Source organism: Rhinolophus sinicus, linkage group LG05, assembly GCF_036562045.2.
Source record: "Rhinolophus sinicus isolate RSC01 linkage group LG05, ASM3656204v1, whole genome shotgun sequence".
Classification (NCBI taxonomy): domain Eukaryota; kingdom Metazoa; phylum Chordata; class Mammalia; order Chiroptera; family Rhinolophidae; genus Rhinolophus; species Rhinolophus sinicus.
In genome coordinates this window covers 20,883,250-20,904,235 of record NC_133755.1, presented here as the reverse complement: position 1 = coordinate 20,904,235, position 20,986 = coordinate 20,883,250, and the positions used below count along the sequence as shown (strand labels likewise).

The window sequence follows — 20,986 nt, the reverse complement described above, 5'->3', positions numbered from 1 at the left end:
CTACCAGATATTGTCAGGATGGGTCGTCCTCCCAGGGCACCGGGAACTGGGCAGGGAGGGGCTGCACTCCGTCTTCTCCACTTCCCCTGTGCCAGCAGAGTGTCTGGCACACAGTAATGCTCGATCAGTATTTGTAGAACAAAATTGAAATGTGAGTCCTATTCTGCTTTTTACACCCGGGAGACAGTACACAAGTCACATCTGGGCCTGTTGCCTGGTCTCTGAATTGGAACCCACCAGACCCTGCCACAGGGTTGCTGTGAGGATCCAAAGAAGAGGATGCAGGTGAAACTGAATGTGAGCTTGGCTGTTCCTATTGCTCCATCCCTTTTATAAAGAGCTCCTTCCAAGAGCCAGTTTCCATGAGATGGGTGTGCTCTGAAGAGGTTACCTGAGGAGGATTGACCTGGGAAAGCCCACCTGCTCAGCCATTAATTTGCTGTGTGTCCTTGGGCAAGCACTCTCCCCTCTCTGGTCCTTGGTCTCTTGGTCTGTCAAGCCAGGGGGTTGGACTGGAAGATCTTTGAGTTTCCTTTCTCAAGGCAGAACACAATTCCCTGCTTCTAAGACTAGAAGTGTGAGGGTGGAGAGTACAGCAGGACAGGTGGAGATTAGACACAAGGAAGCCCTTGCACAGGAAGAAAGAAGTCTGGGGCCACTGTCTTAAATGCCTCGGGTGCCTCTGTGAACTCTGCTCCTGCCTGAGGACAGCAGATGGCTTCTGGGAACCCTTGCTAGGATTTTAGAAGCACAGAGGGCCCCTATTCATGTTCCTATTTTTGCAAATTCTGCATGCTCCAACAGGCTGCTATCAAATGACAGAGTTAGTAAAGACAGGTGCTTTCTCCCAGGTGTGGCTATAAGGGCCCTGAGAAGCAAGCAAGGACTCCATGGGTCTCCTCTGAAGCTCAGCCTCCTCCTCCTGGCTATTTAGAGCCTAGCAGCCTCCGGGACTAGTATTTCATTGTTTCCTGAACTCAGCTCATGCACATCTAGGAATGGGAGCATCTGAAAGGCATGCTAAGGAAAAGGACATGGGACTAGCTCTCCCATTTATTTTCTGTGTGGCCTTGGGCAATTGTGAACCTCAATTTTCTCAGCTGTAAAATGGGGATGACAATGGCTGACTGATAAAGGGTCAGTGGTAGAGTCATAGCAACAGGATCCAATAGCAGAGGGAGGGTCTGCCTTCATGTCTGGGGTGAACAGGACAACCAGTGACAGGTCCCCTTTCCCTTGCTGATCCCAGGAATGGCTCTCAGACACACAACAGGAGCTCTTGAGTACCTGCAGCAGCTCAAGGGCAGTGGAGGGGGGGGGAGATTCGAGCCCCAGGAGACTGATGGTGAAGCTGGCCTTCCTGGAATTGCTTGTAGCAAGTCTGCTGGCTCATAGAGATCTGGTCTGCCGGCGCCAGACCCAGAGACTGGGCAGCCTGCAGGGACCTGAGGCTCTCCCACTGCCCCCCAGGCTCAAGTGGACTGGAAAGAAAGCATTTCTAAGTAATGCCAGGCAGGAGAAAATCAATGAGACAAACACAATAAGCAAGGGAACGCCTTAATCACCCACTGGCTTCCTTCAAGACCTAAAGTGAGATGTAAGGACAAGGCAGAACATTTCTGTGTATTTTCAGCCACACGGTCTCCTATGATCCTCATGACTCTGCACGGGCCAAGAGGTAAATAAGGCACACAATCTTACAGGGAAGAGAGATGGAACAGAGAGGTTAAGGGGCTTGCTCAAGCCCACATAGCCAAGTGGTGGCAAATTTGGAACTAGAACCCAAGGTCCCCCCAAGAGGAGACACATAGAGGAGTCTGCCCTCATTCCTACTCCCTGCCCTTTTCCTGGGCAGACGATGAAAATGTGTTGAAAAGCCACCGGACTGGGAATCAGAAGGCCAGAGTTCCCACTCCAGTTTTGGGACCTAGGCAAGGTTTTTACCTGCTGTGGCCTTGCTAAGCTCACCTGTACAGGAAGGGGTCCACTGGGAGGGATGTGAGCTCCACGCCCAAGGGGTTGCATTTCTAAGGTGGGGCCTGTGGGGATTTCTAGCTGAGAAATAGCCGGGAAATGTGGTTCCGACGTGTGAGGACACTCAGGCTTCCGGAGCCCTCCCACTTCGGCTGCTTCCTTGCTCCTTTCCAGTAATGAGCCCTGGGCTGGGCATATCCTGTCACTTCCAGGAACTGCCTCCTGGCCCTTCCGCTGCCCATCCCATTGCATCTTCATCAGAGACAAGTGCTGGTCTGCGACCTCCCAGGCTCAGGTTTCCGTACGTCCCCCGTTCCCCCTCTCCCACCCTCAGGCTCCGGCAGAGGGACCACACCCTGAGCAAGGACCACACTTTGCCCAGTGCTGGCCTGAGGCCTGAGCGTTCCTTCCCATGAAGCCTGAGGCCTGGGGAGCCCTTGGGAACATCTCACTTTCCAGAGTGTGACATACTGGGCCCAGTGGTCCAGAGGGGGCTCTGTACAGATTTGATAATGGTGCCCTTTTTTTCTGGTGAGACAGCCCTGTGCCAGGCATGAGGCTTGACCAGAGAGGAACGTTGGCTGGATTTCATGCCCTGTACGCCCCTCAGCCGGGTTGAGGGTTCTGTCCTGCCCTAGGTGGCAGAAGGAAGGGAGGAAGCACCAAATCTGTGCTGCAATCAAACATGGAGGTCTGAGGGCCCCAGGCAAGAAGCCATATAAAGCGCATTTGGTTCTGTGCACACATTTGTGTGTGGGAGGGTATGTGGAGGGAGGTGTGTGTGTGGGGGTATTTCTGTGTGTAGGTATAAGCTGGAGCCCCCAGAATCTATGGCTGATTGTGAGGAAGGAGGAGGAAGGGCTGAATACTGGAAACTTTATTTGTGTTCCCGCTGATATCCGAGACTGTCTGATCCCCCTTCCCAATTCCCCCAGTCTCCTTGGAGAGCTGAGGTTAGCACTGCCCCAGGCTGCTGATGCAGTGCCGGCAGCCCACCACCGGCTCTTGTTTTTATCACAGCCTGCTTTTGCCAGAAGATGCATTTATAGTCTAGACTCAGAAGGGCAGAGAACAAACTGGCTTGGGTAGCCACTCATGGGCCATCACTTCTCCTAGAGGTGGGGCTTAGTCTTGTTCGATGGGAAAGGATAGGAAGGGCAGGCTAGACAACCAAGCACCCAATTTGCACAGGGCAGCTGCTCAGGGCCAAAGATGAAGGCAGATGAGAAGATAGAGGACTAGGAAAAGAATGGAATAGGAAGGCAGGAGCTCCTGAAGCAGGACTGCCACATACAGCTGCACAGGCTGTGCACTGCAGAACTGCAAGGGAGACCATTCACATAGATTACCCTGAGGTTGTATAATAGACGACTCTGGCTGGCAGGTAAAGGGGAAAGAAGGGAGCTCACTGAAATCCAGACCCAGAGCTGATGTCTGTTTCCATCACCATCCATGGACGTCACAAGGTCATATGGTGGGTATCATTACCCCTTGTTATCCTTGGGGACACAAAGGCTCAAGGAGAAAATGTGACCTGTTGAGACCCACACAAGTTCTAAAAGCCCATGCTCTGAACTCCCAGTCCAGCGTTCTTGGAAACCGCGAGGCTGGAGTTCTCTCTGGACCCACCTGGCAGGCTGGTTGCACTGGCCTTGCAGGTGCGTGTGCCGCCTACCTGCTAGGGAGTTCAGATTGAGAAGTTTGGCTGTCCTGAGCCTTTCTTAGGAGACACAGCTGCCCATATAGAACAGTAAATCCCCTTTAGGTCTAAACTCAGGATGAGGCCAGATGCTGGTACTTGAGGGGTGGGGGGAGTGAGGGTGGGAACTGGTTAGGAGGGAAAGAGTGTTGAGGGAAACTAATAGAAACCAGACAGAGAGCAACCCAAGCTGCCCCTCCACAGGGCCCTGAACAAGCCAGAATGCTTACGAAGGACATACAGACCAGATGGGTGGGGAGACGCCCCTCTCTTTCCAAGGCGGTGGGTTCTATGGCTTCAGATCAGCTGCCCCAACCCCCACACGACTGTGCTGCTCTCCACAATAAGCACAGGCTCCCAGGCCTCCTTTACAGGGCACCTCTATCACATCCCACTCACGTAGATGTCAGGCTGCTGATTATATGGACGGTTAGCATAGTTCCCAAGGCCCCCTCCTGACTTGCTGCTTTCTTTCCCCTCTTCTTCCCAGGTGTCACTTGCTCAGTGAAATGTGGGGAAGGTCAGGGTTTCCCACCACTCCCTCCCACCTGCTCCAGAACGAGGTCCCTGAAGAACAGGCTTTGTCTTCTCTTAAGGACGGACTGGGAGTCCTGAGGCCCTTGAGCAGGCTGTTACCTCGGGGGGCCTTTCTTTCCTGCTGTTTTCCTGCTCCACCGCCAGCCAGGGCTGGCTGACCTATTCACACCATGGTGGACTCCAAAACTGCTGAGCCTGGTGCTGTCGAGCTGCTCTCTTCAGAGAGGAATCTGAGGCAGCTCGCAGGAGCGCTGGACAGCAGCTGGGTTCCAGCAGTAGTGGCCTGCACCCAGGTGGCCACCTGCAGCATTCATTGGTACCCAGCCTCAGCGCTGGCCTGTCACCTGTGTGGCCCTGGGCTCTCTGTGTGGGGCCTGGGGCTGAGTAAATGCTGGCACTTGCAGGCCGTGGCCCTGGTGCAGGGGGTTTCTGGACCTCCTCCCCACCTGCTGTGGTGGTACAGACATTGCAGGACAGACAGACAATGCAGGATAGACCTTGCGCTTGCCCCAGCAGGACCGCAGAGCACAGGGGCTGAGGCAAGGCGGGAAGGAAGCAGGCAGTTGGTTCAGGAGAGGCAAGACTTCCAGCTGCTGCCCAGGGAACTCTTGCCAAACCTTCCCTTCCCGGATGCTGACTTCCGAGTGCTAGTTTGGCTCCAGCCCAGCTCCCAGTCCAGCATTGAGTGTGTGTGGCTTCATCTGCCTTCCTTGCCAGAGATGCAACACAGGGCACAGAAAGGGAAGGGGGTGCCGGGGGCACACAGCACGCTGTGGCAGCAGTGGCTGGGTGTGGGGAGCCAAGAGCCATTGTTCTTAGCTTTTTACAGCGTTGATCTAGCATTTTAGAAAAAAACCAATGATAATGATGGTGACAAGCAATAACACCTTATGTTTACTGGGCACTGTTGTGTGCCGGCCAGAAGGCTTTTTATTTGTATTATTTCTTTTAATCCTCAAACAACCTATAAGGTAGATATAATTATTTCTCCCTATTTTACAGATGAACCAACTAGAGCAAAGAAACCTGCCCAAGCTTAAGCTGCCAAGAAGTGGCAGAGGCAGGCTTTGAACCCTGGCAGTGTAGCTCCAGTGTTCTGATTCCTAAACACCCCATGGTGAACCCCCTCCTTAATGAGCGATTACCCTGGATCTGTCCAGAGTGAAGAGTTTTCAAAGTGCTTTCATATACCAGCTCCCCAGTCCTGTGCCCCAGAGCACACTGGCATCTCCCCTGTCGAGCTGAAGTTCTCTGCAAGTACTTGACTCCCTTGCAGAACTGCACACTCCTGGGGCAGGGGCTGCAGGAACTGCAGAAGCAATCGGGGTCTGGCCCGTGGTAGTTGTCGTTTGGAGAATGAATAACCCCGATGAAGGAAGTAAAGCAAATTTTGATGTTTCCATTTTACAGATGAGAAGACTGAGGCCAGCAGTCTCTGGAGCTACAGTGGACCCAAAGTTGTCTGCTGGCCCTTGCCCAGGACTAGCCCGCACAGCATATGAGGCGGGGCCGGCTTGCTACGGGACAACAAGGCCCGGTGGCCTCTCTCCTGGTACCAGAAAGAAAGCAGCACGGAGCCAGAGCCAAGTGGACCAGGTAGCTCGCTTACCTCGGCTGATCCTTTGCTTCTCGCCAGAGAGGATTCCCGGGGTGTCAATGATACTGATGCTCTCCAGCACGGGGTTGGGCAGCTGGGCGCACACGAACCTGAGCAGATGAGAGGACACCACGGTGAGCAGCTGCCCCCTTGTTGCTTCTCATGACCCCTTGTTTCAGCGCCAAGCCCACCCTCCTGCCCTGGGCAGAGGTTGAGAAGCCTGGCCGCCTTGCAGTGCAGGCCTAGACCCCAGGTTAGCAGGGGGCCCAGGATCTGTACTTTGAGGAGCTCCGTGGGTGACCCTGAGGCAGCCATGGGCCTACTTTTTGAAGTGCTGCCATCAGGGACACCTTCAGGTGCACCGTCTGGTGGGGAGAGGAGCACATGGCAAACATATTATGAGGTGTGATGGGACCAGCACCCTGAGGGAGGTCAGGTGAAGGACTCAGGAGACCGAAGGCGGAGAGATGGCTTCTAGCAACAGCTTCCCAGAGGAGGAGGCACTGGAGCTGGCTTTGATGAATGGGTTTTTTGTTTTTTTTTGGGGGGGAGGGTTTCAAAGGGCTACCGAAATACCAAACTGTGCTATTAGGATAGCCGGCAAACTTTATTCGAGGAAATATTTCTAGGGCTACATCCTGAAGTCTCAGGATACAAATTGGTAAACCTAACTTAGATCCGCCTTACTTCAAGTATTCTCTCTTATATGTCATTTTTGGTAGAAGCTAAAAAGTGTCCTACTCTCCCAGGTGTATTATGAGGTCCCATAGTCTCAAGGAACAGGCAGGAAAAGGTGCCTCTGCTACCCAGTGAGAAGGCTGCAGAGATGCAGGTTAGGTGAGGAGGCCAGGGACACTTGGAAAAGGGTCTTGGGGACAGTTTCCCAGAGCAGGCAGAACTTGAACTAAGTCTTCAAAAGATGACCAGCATTTACCAGGCAGACAGGGTAGCATTCCATACTGTGAAAGAACACTGTTATGGGTTGAATCATGTCCCCCAAAGAGATCTGTTGAAGTCCTAACCCTCTGTAGCTCAGAATGTAACCTTATTTGGAAATAGGGTTGTTGTAGATGTGATTAGTTGAGATCGTACTAGAGTAGGGTAGGCCCCTAATCTAATATGACTGGTATCTTTTTTTTTTTCCCAATTAAATCTATTGGGATAATATTGGTTAATAACATTATATACATTTCCGGTGTAGAATTTTATAATTCAACACTTTATAAGACAGGAGAATGCCCTGTGAAGACAGACACACACAGAGGGAAGACAGCCATGTGAAGATAGAAGCAGAGGCTGGAAGTTTGCTGCCACCAGCCAAGGAATGCCTGGGGCAACCAGAAGCAGGGAGAAGCAAGAAAGGATCCTCCTCTAGAGTCTTCCGAGGTACATGGCCCTGCCAACACCTTGATTTCAAACTCTGGCCTCCAGAACTATGAGACAAAACGTGTCTGCTGTTTGAAGTAATTTCTTATGGCAGGCCTAGGTGACTAATATAAGGGTGCGCAAAGGCAGCATAGAAATGAGAGAGAGAGAGAGAGAGAGAGAGAGAGAGAGAGAGAGAGAGACACCATCCCTGGGATGTATACATCATTGAAGCAAGAATGGGAAGGCTGGAGTGGCCAGAAATGAGGCTGGACAGGGAGGTGGGGCCCAGATCACGAAGGCTGTAAAGTCACATTAAAAACTTTGAATTTTATACCGAGGGCAGTAGAAACCCGTTGGAAGGCTTTAAGCAAGACAAGTGACGTAATCAGATACGATGGTTGTCAATATATCCAGTTCAATTCAACAAATATTTATGGAGCACCTGCTATGTGCCTGGCACTGTGCTGGATAAAGGGGGTAGAAAAGACAGTGGCATGGTCCACGTCCTGTTGAAGCCATGGTTTCCGTTTGCCGGAAGCCCAGACACGTTCTGGTCTTTACATTCCATGGCACACCCCAGTTTCCTAAAGTACCTTCCATGTTTTGCTGAAGCCAGCCTGAGCAGGGTTCCCTTCACTTGGTGACCAGGTGATCGTGTGCATGAGGCTAGTGTTTGGTGACAGGGCTGTGGCTGAGGCATCAGTCAGGCCAAGTGTATGGAGTGAGAAGGGCAGGGAGGGGACTGAGGATGGCCTGACTGAGGGCGACACCAAGTCATAGGAGCCAGGGAAACACGGGACCAAGAGGAGACTGAAGAGGGCCTGGCCAGGGAGGCAGGCGGAGAGCCAAGGAGCTGAGAGTGGACAGTGGTTGAGAGACAAATACCAAAGGGAGGTGGGGTAAGGTAAAGGTGGAAGGTGCCCCCTGCTTATGATCACTAAGGTGTCACAATGACCTTCACACGAGCAGGTGTGACAGAATGAAGCCACGTTCCACAGATTGGGGCACAGGAAGACTTCAGGGGGTGAAGCCAAGAAACTTAGCTGTGAAAGGAAAGCAACAGGGTAAGAGTTAGTAGGCCCCATTGCAGGGCTTTCAAGAGGAGCTACTTCCATGTGGAGAGGAGAAGCCAAAGGTGAGTACAGTTGTCAGAAAGAGAAGGAATAACTGATGGAGCAGGTCCCTCAGAAGATGCCCTAGAGCACAGTAAAGGGTAAGGCAGGAGTTAGACCTTCTGAGGAAAAGAAAAGCCACAGCTCTCTGTAGACTGGGTAGGAGGAAGTGAAGACAAAGGCAAAGGAACTCGGTTTATGGACTGATTAGAAAAATCAACTAGATGGAATCCATGGACATTGGCTTCCATTTTCTCTAGAAAGGGAAGCAAGGTCATCTGTGGAAAGACAAGGAGGCTGAGGTGATTGGAGAGGACTTAGAATTCCCATAGAGGGGGAGGGAAACCGATGAGGGATGTGACATAAGACCACTGGGTGGCACTGAGAAGAAACCAGATATCTGGGGTGCAGCTTCCTGTGCGTGGCTGCAGAAAAGCTAGCAGCTCACAGAAGGAGGTTCGCCTCCCGTTCCCTGTTGTCCTTGCGTTGGACGTGCCTGACAGATCCCCAGCCAACAGTCAGTGTAAACATGCGTGACCTCAGCTGTTACTCCTGGAGAAAAGCACAAACTTTACAAAGTTCTAGTCATAGGGTACCTGCTTGTGTATATATGTTTACTCTACCTGGAATTTCCTTTTTTTTTTACCCTTTCAGTGTCACGTCACCCATCATTGAACACTGAACACCCATGGCAAATGCCAACTTTTCCATAAGGCCACATTAGTCCTCTTGCCTTGGAGGAGGATACTATTATTATCCTATTTCACAGATGGCAGAAGTAGGACACAGAGAAGTTAGGTAATTTGTCTAAGATCCCTGGGGCTAACTGGTAGGCTTTCAACCCAGGTCTGCTGAAGTCAAAGCCCATAGTATTTACCTTTACTCTAATTAGGGAAAGTAGTTTTAAAATTTTTAAGTGCAATACGCATGCAAAAATTGCAGTGTGAATTTATATAAAAAGTGCAATCAGGGGATTGGCCTGCATTTTAGTGGAACAGAAAGGCCCAGCTCAGCTTGCCAGGCATTCCCGAGGGCTTTCTTCACTCAAATCATCACAATGACGCTGGTGTCTGCAAGCTTTGACTTGTCCCAGGGGAGGGGAGGTGACCTGTCTGAGGCCACACAGTGAGTTTAGTAGGAGAGTCAGTGTTCAAACTCGGGGCTTCCATCTTAAGCTCAGTATTCTTTCCATCAAGTAAAAACAATGTCCAGAAATAGAGAAGAACCTTCTTCTGTCTCCTTCCAGTTGAATGCAAATTCCTGCCATAACGCAGGCAAAAACTGGGAACTATACAGAGCAGCTCTCTCCACTTTCATTGGCAGGAGGTGCAGTTATGGGGGATATGATTCAACTTGCTACATACCCTTTCCTGCTGCTTATTCAGGAGGAGTCAGCCTAGCGATTACAGCACCCACATCCCTAATCAATGATGACTGACTCAGTTACATTCCCAGCAAGAATGGGACAATCAAGACAGACTCTAGGTATGGAAAGGTGCCGAGCCTCCCAAGACTCTGCCCCATCCTTTCCCTTCTCATACTCCAAGAAGAAGAAAAGAGAACAGTCAGGATGTGTGTTCCTTCCTCACTCACCTGTTCAAGAAGGCATTGCCAAAGGCGTTGAGTTTCCGGAAGGGTTTCCTAGGATCGACCACCAGGGCGTTCCCAGGGATGATCCCCTCCACGTCGCCCTGCATCACCGCAATGAAGGAGTCGGTGGTTGGCTCGGGCCCAATCCTCATGCCTGGGAAATCCTGTTCCAGCAGGTACCTGGCAGAAGGAAGCACCGTCATAACACAGGGATTCTGCTGGTAGATCAACAATGTGTGTAGCAAATCTGTTTTTCTTGATTCTTATCTTTTTCCCTCCCTGAATCAGTAGGGACCAAAAAGAAGCAAGGTTTGGGCTCAGAACTAAAGCGTAGCTTGAAATTGGTTCCTACGCAGAGCCCTGTAGACTTCACAACTGAAGGTAGCCTGCTGAAGGACCTGCACAAAAGCACCGTTAGTACGAGATCATCCATGGCCTCTGCTTGCTTTCCATAGGGCATTATTTACTTATCTGGTTAGCCAGTCCTTTAATATAAAAATAGCTCATACATGAAACAAAATACAACCAGTGTGATGGGTACGCTGAAAAGTGGATCTCCACCTCCTAGACTTTTGGTCCCACTCTCTAGGTGGCAGGTCCCTTTCTGTGCTCTTGGCCTGGGCAGTGAGAGTCCAAGGCCACTGTCCTTCTGCATAACCCCTTTTAGAAGTCAAGAGCAAAGGCATATGATGAGCCAGAGAATGAAGAGACCAGCTGTAAGGACAACCGAGTCCTTTAGAAGGAGCTCAGAATAGCTTTGAGCACAAACAGCATTAGGCTGGATTCAGGGGAAGAACCCAGAATGGCTTTGGGTTGGGACTGGCCAGAGGAAAGACCCGGGGCTGTCTTCCAAGGTCATGATGGACAAATAGCTAAGAGATGTGGTGACCAAGAAACACAGGCCCATGGGGTGAGTGCTCACTGTTTACTGAGAACCTCTTAAAACTTGAGGGCCCATATTCATGCTCAGAGGGAAAAGTCAAGGAGCTCTCAGGACAAGAGAGGTTAAGCTAGAGACTTAGTTGGGATGGGAGCCTGGAGACCTGGACCACTGGTCCTCAGCCCTGGCTGCATATCCAAGCTATTGTGGAGCTCTAGCTAAGCTGCCTGGGCCCCACTCCCAGAGGTTCTGACCCATTCGCTCAGGGGTGGGGTCCTGGTCACTGGTCCTTTTTAGGTGCTCTCCTGTTGACCTAACATGCAGCCAGGGTTGAGAACCTTCTCATTTTGCTGATACCACTGACACTCAATAGCATTTCCACATGCCGGACATTACACTAATCACTTTGGGAACATTACCTCCTTCAGGCCTCACAGCAGCCCTGTAGGTAGGTATTGAGGAAACTGAGGTTCAGAGGCTTATATGGTTTCCTCCAAGTTAAACAGCTAACCGTGGAGCTGGAACCCAGGTCCATATCAGTCTAACACCAAATCTTTTGCTCTTCAACTCTCTTCTACCCTGAGGAAATCACTGCCAAAGAGAGCTGATCAAAGCCCAACAGAAGATCATGGCAGATCTTCTGGGACGAGATGCCATGTTTCGGAGTGCAAGCTCTCTGCCCACCCATATGCCTTCCCAAGGTGGGCCTGGAACAGTGGTCCTGCTCTGCCCACAGAGTTCTGGCCACAGAGACTTGCTGGGGTTCCTTCTGGTTCATGGGCATCCTACTTGTGCCTTTAAGACGTGTTCTGAGCTCTCAGTTGACTCCATGCATCAGGGCAGTTTTATTCAGTTTGCTATGAGCTCCTCCCCAGGGAGCTGGCAGAGGAACCGCTGCCATTGAGAACTGTTGCTCAGGAGGCCAGCCCCGCACACCGGAGGGCTTTCGGTTGTCTTGGGAAGTCCTTCATCTCCCTCCAGGATCCCAGCCCAACAATCTGGGTGTGAAGGCAGGATTTCCTCCATCAGAAGACCATTTTGAAGTCTGGCACTTGGGCTATGGATGAGGATACATCACTACAGCCGCACACTTAGCACTTCCTGCTTTCTCAATGTGCCTTTTCCTTCAGGGCCTCATGGGAGAGGCGGGGAATCTCAGCGGCCTGGGGCCAGCAAATCTGGCTTCTCTAATCATGAAGGATATGCCCTTCAGAAAGTACGGGGTATCTGCGAACCTCAGTACCTTCCTCTATAACATGGGAGATAATATTTCTGGTTTATCAAGCACTAGTGATATGCCAGGCACTGTTCTAGACTTTCCATGGATATTCTCATTTCATCTTCACATCTACCCTGAGGAGAGTAGTATGCTCCTTATCATCAAAGGGGCCTAATATGAAACCCACATCATCGAGTATTCTGAGGGTTAAATTAGTTACAGATCTTAATCACTTAAACCAGTACCTGGCACCTAGATTGGCATCCCATTTTAAAGAGGAGACAGAGGTTAAACAATGTAGCCCAGATTATGCAATCAGTAAATAGCTGAACTAGGGTTTGAACCTGGCACTTGGATTTGATAATTTATGCTCCTAACCACTACACTTACCAAGTCCTTTCCTGCCTTACATCTCCCAAGACCAGGAAATATGAAAAGGTTGAGCCCCACATAGGACTAGAATGAGGAATGGGAGAAGGCCACACAGGAATATGGTCTGGCAGGAGGCTGGCCAGAGCCCAGCCCTTGGGGAAAAGGTTAGGCTTTGGGGCCCACAAACCCAGTGAGGTACTCATCTCCATATACATCTGTCTTTGGGGTTCACATCTAGGCCTCAATAAGTGGTGTATGGCACGCAAAACTGTTGCTATTGGGTGACCAGAGCTGGCCCCAGGCCCACTAGCTCTAAAAGGACATTCTTGGGACTTAAAAATCGTAGGGCCAGATTCCCCTGGGAAGGAGTTTCATGAGAATCAACATCATGTCTGGGAAACCCCATCCATTCTGCCTGTGTGCTGCAAGCACCTGCCCCAGTGAGCACCTGGGTGAGAAGCCCTAACCAGGTCCCTGCAAGGTGCGTGGCAAGTGAGAATTCTGAGACAGAAGTGGGGTGGTGGACATCATGCCCAGCCTGAAAAGGTTCAAATGGCAATGATGAGGTATCTTCCTGACCAAGCTTCTCGGATTCCATCCCTCAGAGATGCACTGTACCAGCAGATGAACAAAGGATGACGCTTCCCAGCACAACAGGGCCACTTCCTGGGATATTCTAGAGCCGCAGCCTGAGTTGGCCTGAGCAAGGTCTGGAGGCAGGGCCTGCTGTTCTACCCTCTAGGTTAAACCCACATGACCCCAAACTTGCTGACCACACAAGGGTCTGGAGAAGCCACCAGCATGTTTAGGGACAGTCAGACCCAGCAAAGAACCGGATCTGGGTAAATTCCCAGGGACATTTGCGTATGGCTTACAGCACCAAGTGCCCCCTTAACAAAGCTACCACTGTGTCCAGAAAGGACAACCTATTAGGGATCTCATCACTGCTTCTCAATGAGAAGTGATACAGATCTCCTCTGTTGCTAGGCAAAACCATTCCCACAGCAGGAGAAACAAAGAAAAGTTAATTCGAGCCTGGGTGGGAATGGCTGAGATGGGGACCCACAAGAATAAGGAGGGACACAGCTGCTGTGTGGCAGGTCCTGTTCTGGGAACTTTACCTGGATTATTCCACTGAATGTCCTACAAGTATGTGAGATGGCAGCATTCAGATTTGCAGTGGAGTAAATTGAGATACAGGTTGCCTAAGGTCAGGGCCAAATGAAAATATTTAGTGGCATTAAGAGCTGAAAATATTTTGGTGTGCCCCCTGCCCCTGACCCCGCCATCCAATGCAAATAAATAAATAAATAAATATTCAAACCATAAAATAGGTGTAAGGAAGTCCAACACAATTTTGATTTTCCCCATGCAGTCTACTTTTCTGTGTATTTTTCTTCAGTAAAGTATTTTATGACATTTCCTTTTTGTTTTGTTGTGTGTGTGTGTGTGTGTGTGTGTGTGTGTGTGTGTGTGTGTGTGTCCTGCTTGTCTGGCAATCAAAGCATGTGGTCTGCTTTACTGGTGACCTAAGCACCCAGGGTAAGGCATGGAGCCAAGAATCTTAACCCAGTCTGCCTCCAGGGTACCCATCTATGCAATGGTGGGGCTAGACCTCAGGCTGCCATTGGGACAGCACCTGGGACAGGGGAGCAGAGGGACCAGGCTGTACAAATAGTGCTGTCATGGGCTGGGCCCTCTGCTTCAGCTCAGTGGGAGAATACACCTTCATGAGTGTCTGTTCCATCACAGATCTGACCTTGGGCAAATCTACCAATAGCCCACTGGCTTAGCTCTATAAAATGGGGATAATATTTGGTTTCTAACTAACTCAGAGGGACAGAGTAAAGGTTTTGTGATGATATCCATAAGTTTGGGGAAAGCAAAGGCTGCACCAGACATTTGCTCATATTGACAGAGACAAGAATTAGAGAAAACAGATACCTCATTGATGTCTGTAAGTACTAAGTGCATTTCCACCTACTGTACAAATCCAGTCCCAATGCCTCCTCCATGAAGCTTTAACTAATTAATTCCCACCTCACTCCAACCTGACTTAAATCTGAATAGCTCTTAATTTTCATATCTTTAAAAAATCTTTCTATTAGTTTTAGGTGTACAAAGCAATGTAAGATTTAGACATTTAAACCCCTCATAAAGTGATAACCCACCCCCCCAAGCTACTACCCCTCTCACATCTTATATGGCTGTTACAATACCATTGACTACCTTCCCTATGCTGTACTCCACATCCCATGACTATACTTCACCTTTTTCACCCTGCCCCCAAACTCATTCCCATCTATCACCCTGATAGATCTAGTGCCTATTTGGCACCATACCTAGTTATTACAATATTCTTGACTATATTCCTTATGCTATATCCTACATCCCCATAACTACTGTATAACAACCAATGTGTACTTCTTAATCCCGTCACCTTTCACCCATCTTTTATCCCCCTCATATCTTAAAGAGGTCCCTCTAAGATTCCTTGTAATACTGGTTTGGTGGTGATGAACTCCTTCAGCTTTTTCTTGTCTGGGAAGCTCGTTATTTGTCCTTCTATTCTAAATGATAGCTTTGCTGGGTACAGCAATCTTGGTTGTATGTCATTGCTTTTCATTACTTGGAATATTTTCTGCCACTCCCTTCTTGCCTGCAAAGTTTTTGTTGGGAAATCAGCTGACAGTCTTATGGGGGCTCCCTTGTAGGTAACGAACTGCTTTTCTCTTGCTGCTTTTAAGATTCTCTCTTTGTATTTAACCTTTGGCATTTTATTTATGATGTGTCTTGGTGTTGGCCTCTTTGTGTTTATCGTGTTTGGGACTCTCTGTGCTTCCTGGGCTTGTATGTCTATTTTCTTCACCAGGTTAGGGAAGTTTTCTGTCATTATTTCTTCAAATAGGTTTTCAATTCCTTGCTCTCTCTCTTCTCCTTCTGGCACCCCTATTGTGTGAATGTTGGTACGCTTGTTATTGTCCCAGAGGTCCCTTAAACTCTCCTCAATTTTTTGGATTCTTTTTTCTTTTCACTGTTCTGGTTGGGTGTTTTCTGCTACCTTATCTTCTACATCGCTGTTTGGATCCTCTGCTTCATCTAATCTACTGTTGATTCCCTGTCATATATTCTTCATTTCCATTATTGTACTCTTAATTTCTGACTGGTTCTTTTGTATGGTTTTTATCTCTCTGCTGAAGTTCTCCCTGAGATCATTGAGCATTCTTATTACCAGTGTTTGGAACTCTGCATCTGATAGATTGCTGATCTCCATTTCACTTAGTTCTTTTTCTGGGGCTTTGTTCTCTTCCTTTATTTGGGACATGTTTCTTTGTCTCCATATTTTGTCTTTCTCCCTCTGTTTGTTTCTATGTATTAGGTAGGGCTGCTATGTCTCTGGGTCTTAGTAGAGTGGCTTTATGTAGTAGGTGTACTGTGGGATTCAGTGGCGCAGTCTTTCTGGTCACCTGAGCCACATGCTCCAGGTGTGTCCCTTGTGTGGGTTGTGTGTGTCCTTTTCTTGTTGTTGAGCCTTGGTTGATAATTGCACATCAGTGTGAGGGACTGACCCTTGGGCTCACTGGTTGTGAGGACTGGCCTTGACTACAGTGGAAGAGTTGTTGTGCAGGGGTTGATCCTACAGAGCAGGATCAACAACCCGCCCCTTGGGTGTGTTGTACTTGGAGGCAGCTGGGTGATGCTCCAGCTCATTTTGAATCTGTCCACTGGGGGCGCCAGCCTCAGGACCACCTTGGAGAGGATCCACTGTAGGTCTATTTCAGCCACAGCCTGTGCCCCACCTTTATAGCAGCGGGAGCCATAAAGAAATCTGCAGATGTCTGTTGACCATGCTGTGCTTGGAAGCGCCTTGAGAGGCCAAGCCGTGAACCAAGGCCGCCCCTAGTCACTAGTGCCGGCTTAGCGCTGCTCAGCCAGAGGTACAGGACACGCCAAGCCAGATACTGCTTGTCTGGGTCCCTTTGAGAGACCCTAGAAAAGTCTGCAGCTTGAGCCAAAGCAGATGGTCTCCATGAGAAAGCCACTGAAAGCAGCCTGGGTGTGCCCGGAAGTTGGGCGGGGCCAGATCTCAAATCGCCTTGGCGTGCGAACTAACGGCATAGACTCAGAAATGGCGGCTGCCTGTGTTTGCACGCTGGGAAGGGGGAGGGCTCACCAATGAAACCATGGTTTTTGCCAGTTCCTCCGTTCAGGAGAAAGCCGCCTCTTCAGCCCCTGTCCCAAGCCACATAACTCAATTCCCCAGCATTTGTCCCTGCCGCCTTTCCTGCTGCTGCCCCAGCGCTGGAGCTCAGAGCGAGTGATTCCGTTGGTGGTAAGTCCACGTGCGGTCCCTTTAAAATGAGCACCTGTGAGTGCAGCCGCCGTCGGTCTTACTTAGTCATAATGTCTGCTGGTTTTTACAACCAAAATTTATGAAGACTTCTCTCCCTAGCACTGGAACACTGGGCTGGGGTGGGGCTGGGATCTCTTGCTTCTCTAGGGGGTGAAGGGGGACCCCCACAGCCGAAATAGCCCTCCTAATCTTTAAAGGTCACACGCGGGTGTGGGACCAGTCTGTTCTGCGTCTCTAAACTTCCTACTGGTCTGGACGTGGCTTCTTCTGTGTGTCCTTAGTTGAAAGGCTTCAGTTCAGCCTGATTTTAAATGACGGTTATTGTAGATTAGTTGTAATTTTGATGGGTCTAATTTTCATATCTTTAGTAAACTCTCAAACCATATCACTTTCTGCCTTGTATCATCAGTATCATGCTTTATGTCTGAATATTTGGTCTCTTAGGTACTTCGGCTTTAAAATGGAGTCCACAGGGGTTTAGGGACACAGTAAAGTACCTGGAGACACAAAGTAAGGTCGTAAGGAGACCCCCTATGGCGCAATTGAGGTCTGAGTCAGCTCTGTGCTCCTGGGAGCATCCACCAATGTTCCTGGTACAGCCATCTCTGCCATCGGATGAAGCGATCCCAGCCCAAAGGATACCCGTGGACAGGCACACTGTCAAGCCTCCCACTTGCCTCCCCTTGCCTGAGCCCAACCTTGTGACAGGCCAGCTGCCCAGTCCACTCCCTAGCACTGCCCACAGAGTCTCGCTCATGCTCCTCCTCCAGTCCTCCCAGCATACACTTCCTCTCCCCCTTTATCCCAACTGTGCGTGGCACAAGACAAGGGCTTCCCCCACCTTCTGAGGGCCAGCCTCAAAGCCTCTTCTTAGAGAATCAGCTAGAAAGAGGAGAGGGAATGATAAAGCCCCAAGCACAGTGCCTGGCACATAACTGGAGCTACTTTCGTTCTTCCCCCTCCTAATCCTGAGAGTAAGTAACCCTTTGAGGTACTTGTTACTATTCACATGTTAGAGATAAGAAAATTGAGGTTCAGAAGGTTTAGATCTTGCTATCAAGGTCTCTTGGCCAGTATCTGGTGGCGCCAGGATTCTGCTGAGCCAGCTGTGTTCTTTCCATGGCCTGGTCCCACTGTCAATGATAATGAAATGGAGCCCTTTCTCCAGAGGTGCTTCTCCTCCCAGCCAATGCTTCTCCTAATGACCTCCACACACCTGACTTTCCATGCAGATCTGAAGCTGGACCTGAGGCAGGTGGACCCAGCCTCACTAAGGGGCCAGCAGATCAGAGCCCTGCCAGGAAAAGGATGTCTGCTGACCTACGGGTGGGCAGGACAGAGGTATTGCAGGGACTGTGGCTGGCAGGATAGACCTTGCAGAGGTCAGTGGGTCTACGTGGAATGGTGGTGACTTTAGCTTTATAGACAATCACCTTTCCAGAGATGGTGATGCTGTAATGCCTGCGTTGAGGCCTGGGCGGTGGGGATGCCGAGGTAGCAAGGAGAGATGGCGCAGACACAGGCAAATGCTGAGTCACCTTTGGGGAGGATTCAAACAGCCCCCTGAAGAAGTGGGGGAAGTTGAAAGGGCCAGTTGAGTAGCATCCCCCACGCCACCCCCACCCAGCAGCCCTACTATGTGCTCATACTTCAGTGACCCTTGAGATCAGCCCAGACCTCCCTGTGCGGATATAGGTAGCTTGGGTCTGGCAGCCCTAAGTCCCCCAACCCTCCAGTCCTCTACTTCAGCTCCGCCATGGTCCAGCCCGACCTCCCTTATGGCCCATGAGGGCACTGGGCCTTCCTCAGTACCCGGAGAAACCAGCTATTCACCTCTGTGACCTGGGGGCCAAGTGGTGCAAGGGAGAAGGGATTCGAGGCTGCATGCCAGCGAGAGGAAAAGTAAAGGGAGAGAAACAGCAGAGGCAGGAGGAAAGGCTGCCAGGGCCAGAGGGACACAGAGCTACTATACTCTGAAGAGGCAGCCTGTGTTGGACAGAGCAGCTACCAGGCCAATTTATTGTTTATTTTGTTACTCTGGGTTGCTGGGCCTTAAGCCAGGGAAGTTATTTCAGGCGGCGATCATAGCACATTAATTAGTTATTAGAAGAATGTCCTTTTCTGCATGTTCTTCCTGAGAAAAGAAATAGACCCTACGGCAAGTACATATAACTGAAAGTGGGTGGGCACTCCAGAGGCAAAAGGCCAAGGGCTGGGAAATGAAGAGCAAAGTCCGTCCCTGAGAGAAAGACGCCTCATAGGTTCAGCCGGGGATGGAGAAGAATCACCACACTCAAGGCAAGAAGCAGGGATGGAAGAGGGTGGACAGGCAAAAGCATGCTGAGATATACACCTGAGCACCTAGATGCCCCAGGCTGAGCCCTCTTTGCTTTGGGGAAGGGGTGTTGTACCAATTTATCCCAATGGAAAGCAACTCAGAAACGTGGCTCTAAATACCGAAATCAAAAAGTAAAACAAACAAAACAACTGCACAGCCTTTGGCTTAGTGATTTCACTTCTGGGAATTTCTGATAAAACAGTCTAATCTGTGTAAAAATGTTATGCACAGAGATATTCAGAGTGATTCTGCAATAGCAAAAAAAAAAAAAAAAAAAAAAAAAAAAGAACCTAAAACATTCAAAAGAACCAGACTGGTTAAATGAATAATTGCATATACATACAGCGAAATGTAACGTGGCTCTTAAAAATAATGCTTACAAAAAGTTTTTAATTTACATGGGAAATGTTCATTCTGTAAGTGGAATAAGTCAGCATACAAAATTACATTATGACATGATCTCAACTGTGTTATAAAATAGCTAAAAGTACTGGAAATATATATATATATATATATATATATATATATATATGTGTATATATATAAATATATATATATGTGTATATATATATTATATATATATGATACTTAAAATCATTTCCCTTGAATTGTAGGATAATGGGTGATTTTTTTCTTCTTCCTCAAATTTATTCTTCTCTGCATTTTCCAACTTAAAGAAAATAACTGTTCAGTGGATTTACTGAGAAAGAAGGAAAACATGTTATTTGGTTTGGGAAGGCTTCCCTGTGCTATGATCCCTCCTACCCTGCTGGTTCACTCTCCCTCACGGGGAGACAGCTTTTGATGCATGAGCTAAATTCAGTTACTGACATGAGTGAGGAGAGAGAGAACTCTTGTACTTGGAAGATAAGAAAGAGGAGGGATCTGCTTCTCCCCTCCTTCCTGTTTCCCTCAGATAACAATAATCTGTGGCAACTCAACCCTGCCACTTTCTTAGACCAAGTTAACAGCCAGCATGACTCAGGCAAAGCCAGGAGTGTCTCAAACAAGAGGCACTTAAGCCTGGCTGCAGCTCAGGAATCCTGCCCCCAGGGACACTTGCCTTTCCCCACCTTCCCTCCATTTGCAAAGGTATAATGGGAACTTCCTGTGGCTGAGACCCCCAGCGAGGCACCCAGGAGCCAAGACATAGTTGTAAGTGCTGATGTGACAGGAAGGAGAAGCTCTAAATAACCTAGTAGTTATGTCCAGGGGACCAGGGAAAGCTCTGCAAGGGCAGGATCTGTAAATGGCCTGAACTTCAGATGGGGTATAATCCAGTCCAGGCAGAGGACGACATGGATTACAAAGGAGACCTTGTACAGAACCCAGGTAGCTCTGGAATGTCTTTGGCAGCAATAGGTGTTTAATAAAAATAAAGGAGGTGGATTAGATCAGGATTCTCACCCTAAGATCCAAGGCAGCCCTCAGGCCCCCAAGATTAGGGATGTATGTGTATTTTTCTAAAGATAGTTCCACAGTTTTCATCAGATTTTCAAAGGAGATATTGATCTTTTAAAAAGTTAAGAAGCAATGGATTAGATTCATAGCTAAGGGCCCTTGTGTTTCTAATAATATAAGAGATCCAACCGCTAACCCGCCCATCCACCGCCTTCCACTCCCCAACCTGGGTACCAAACTTCTTCAGAAATCATTCAGCCTCTCAAAGCTGCTGCGCCCAAGGCTGTCCACCCAACAAGGGCGAACTTGATCTGGCATTCTGTTCAGACACAAAGTGTTAGTGTGAGGCATGCCCTGCTTGTGGGGCTTGTGTTATAAGCTTAGCCTTACAGAAAATTCGTAGTTAGAAAATCAGTAACCAGACTGTTAACTTTGCTGCTTTTCTTGCCAAACAAAGCACAGTGCTTTGAATGCTGCAGGTGCTCAGTCAATGAATGGAAACAAGAGCACCCCAGCTTTAAAACCTGCAGAGGATGAGCACTATA

The 20,986-nt window shown here is 49.3% G+C and overlaps 1 protein-coding gene across 1 annotated transcript in view; it reads right to left on the bottom strand.

Annotated features, from left to right (window-relative positions):
- Positions 1-20,986, bottom strand: part of EHD3 (EH domain containing 3) — a 31,308-nt gene that overhangs the window by 7,837 nt on the left and 2,485 nt on the right. Inside the window, exons 2-3 of the mRNA XM_019735384.2 lie at positions 9,881-10,057; positions 5,820-5,917 (exon numbers count right to left, since the gene is read on the bottom strand). Of these exons, the coding sequence (XP_019590943.1) occupies positions 5,820-5,917; positions 9,881-10,057 (275 nt within the window). The remainder of the gene's footprint in view (positions 1-5,819; positions 5,918-9,880; positions 10,058-20,986) is intronic.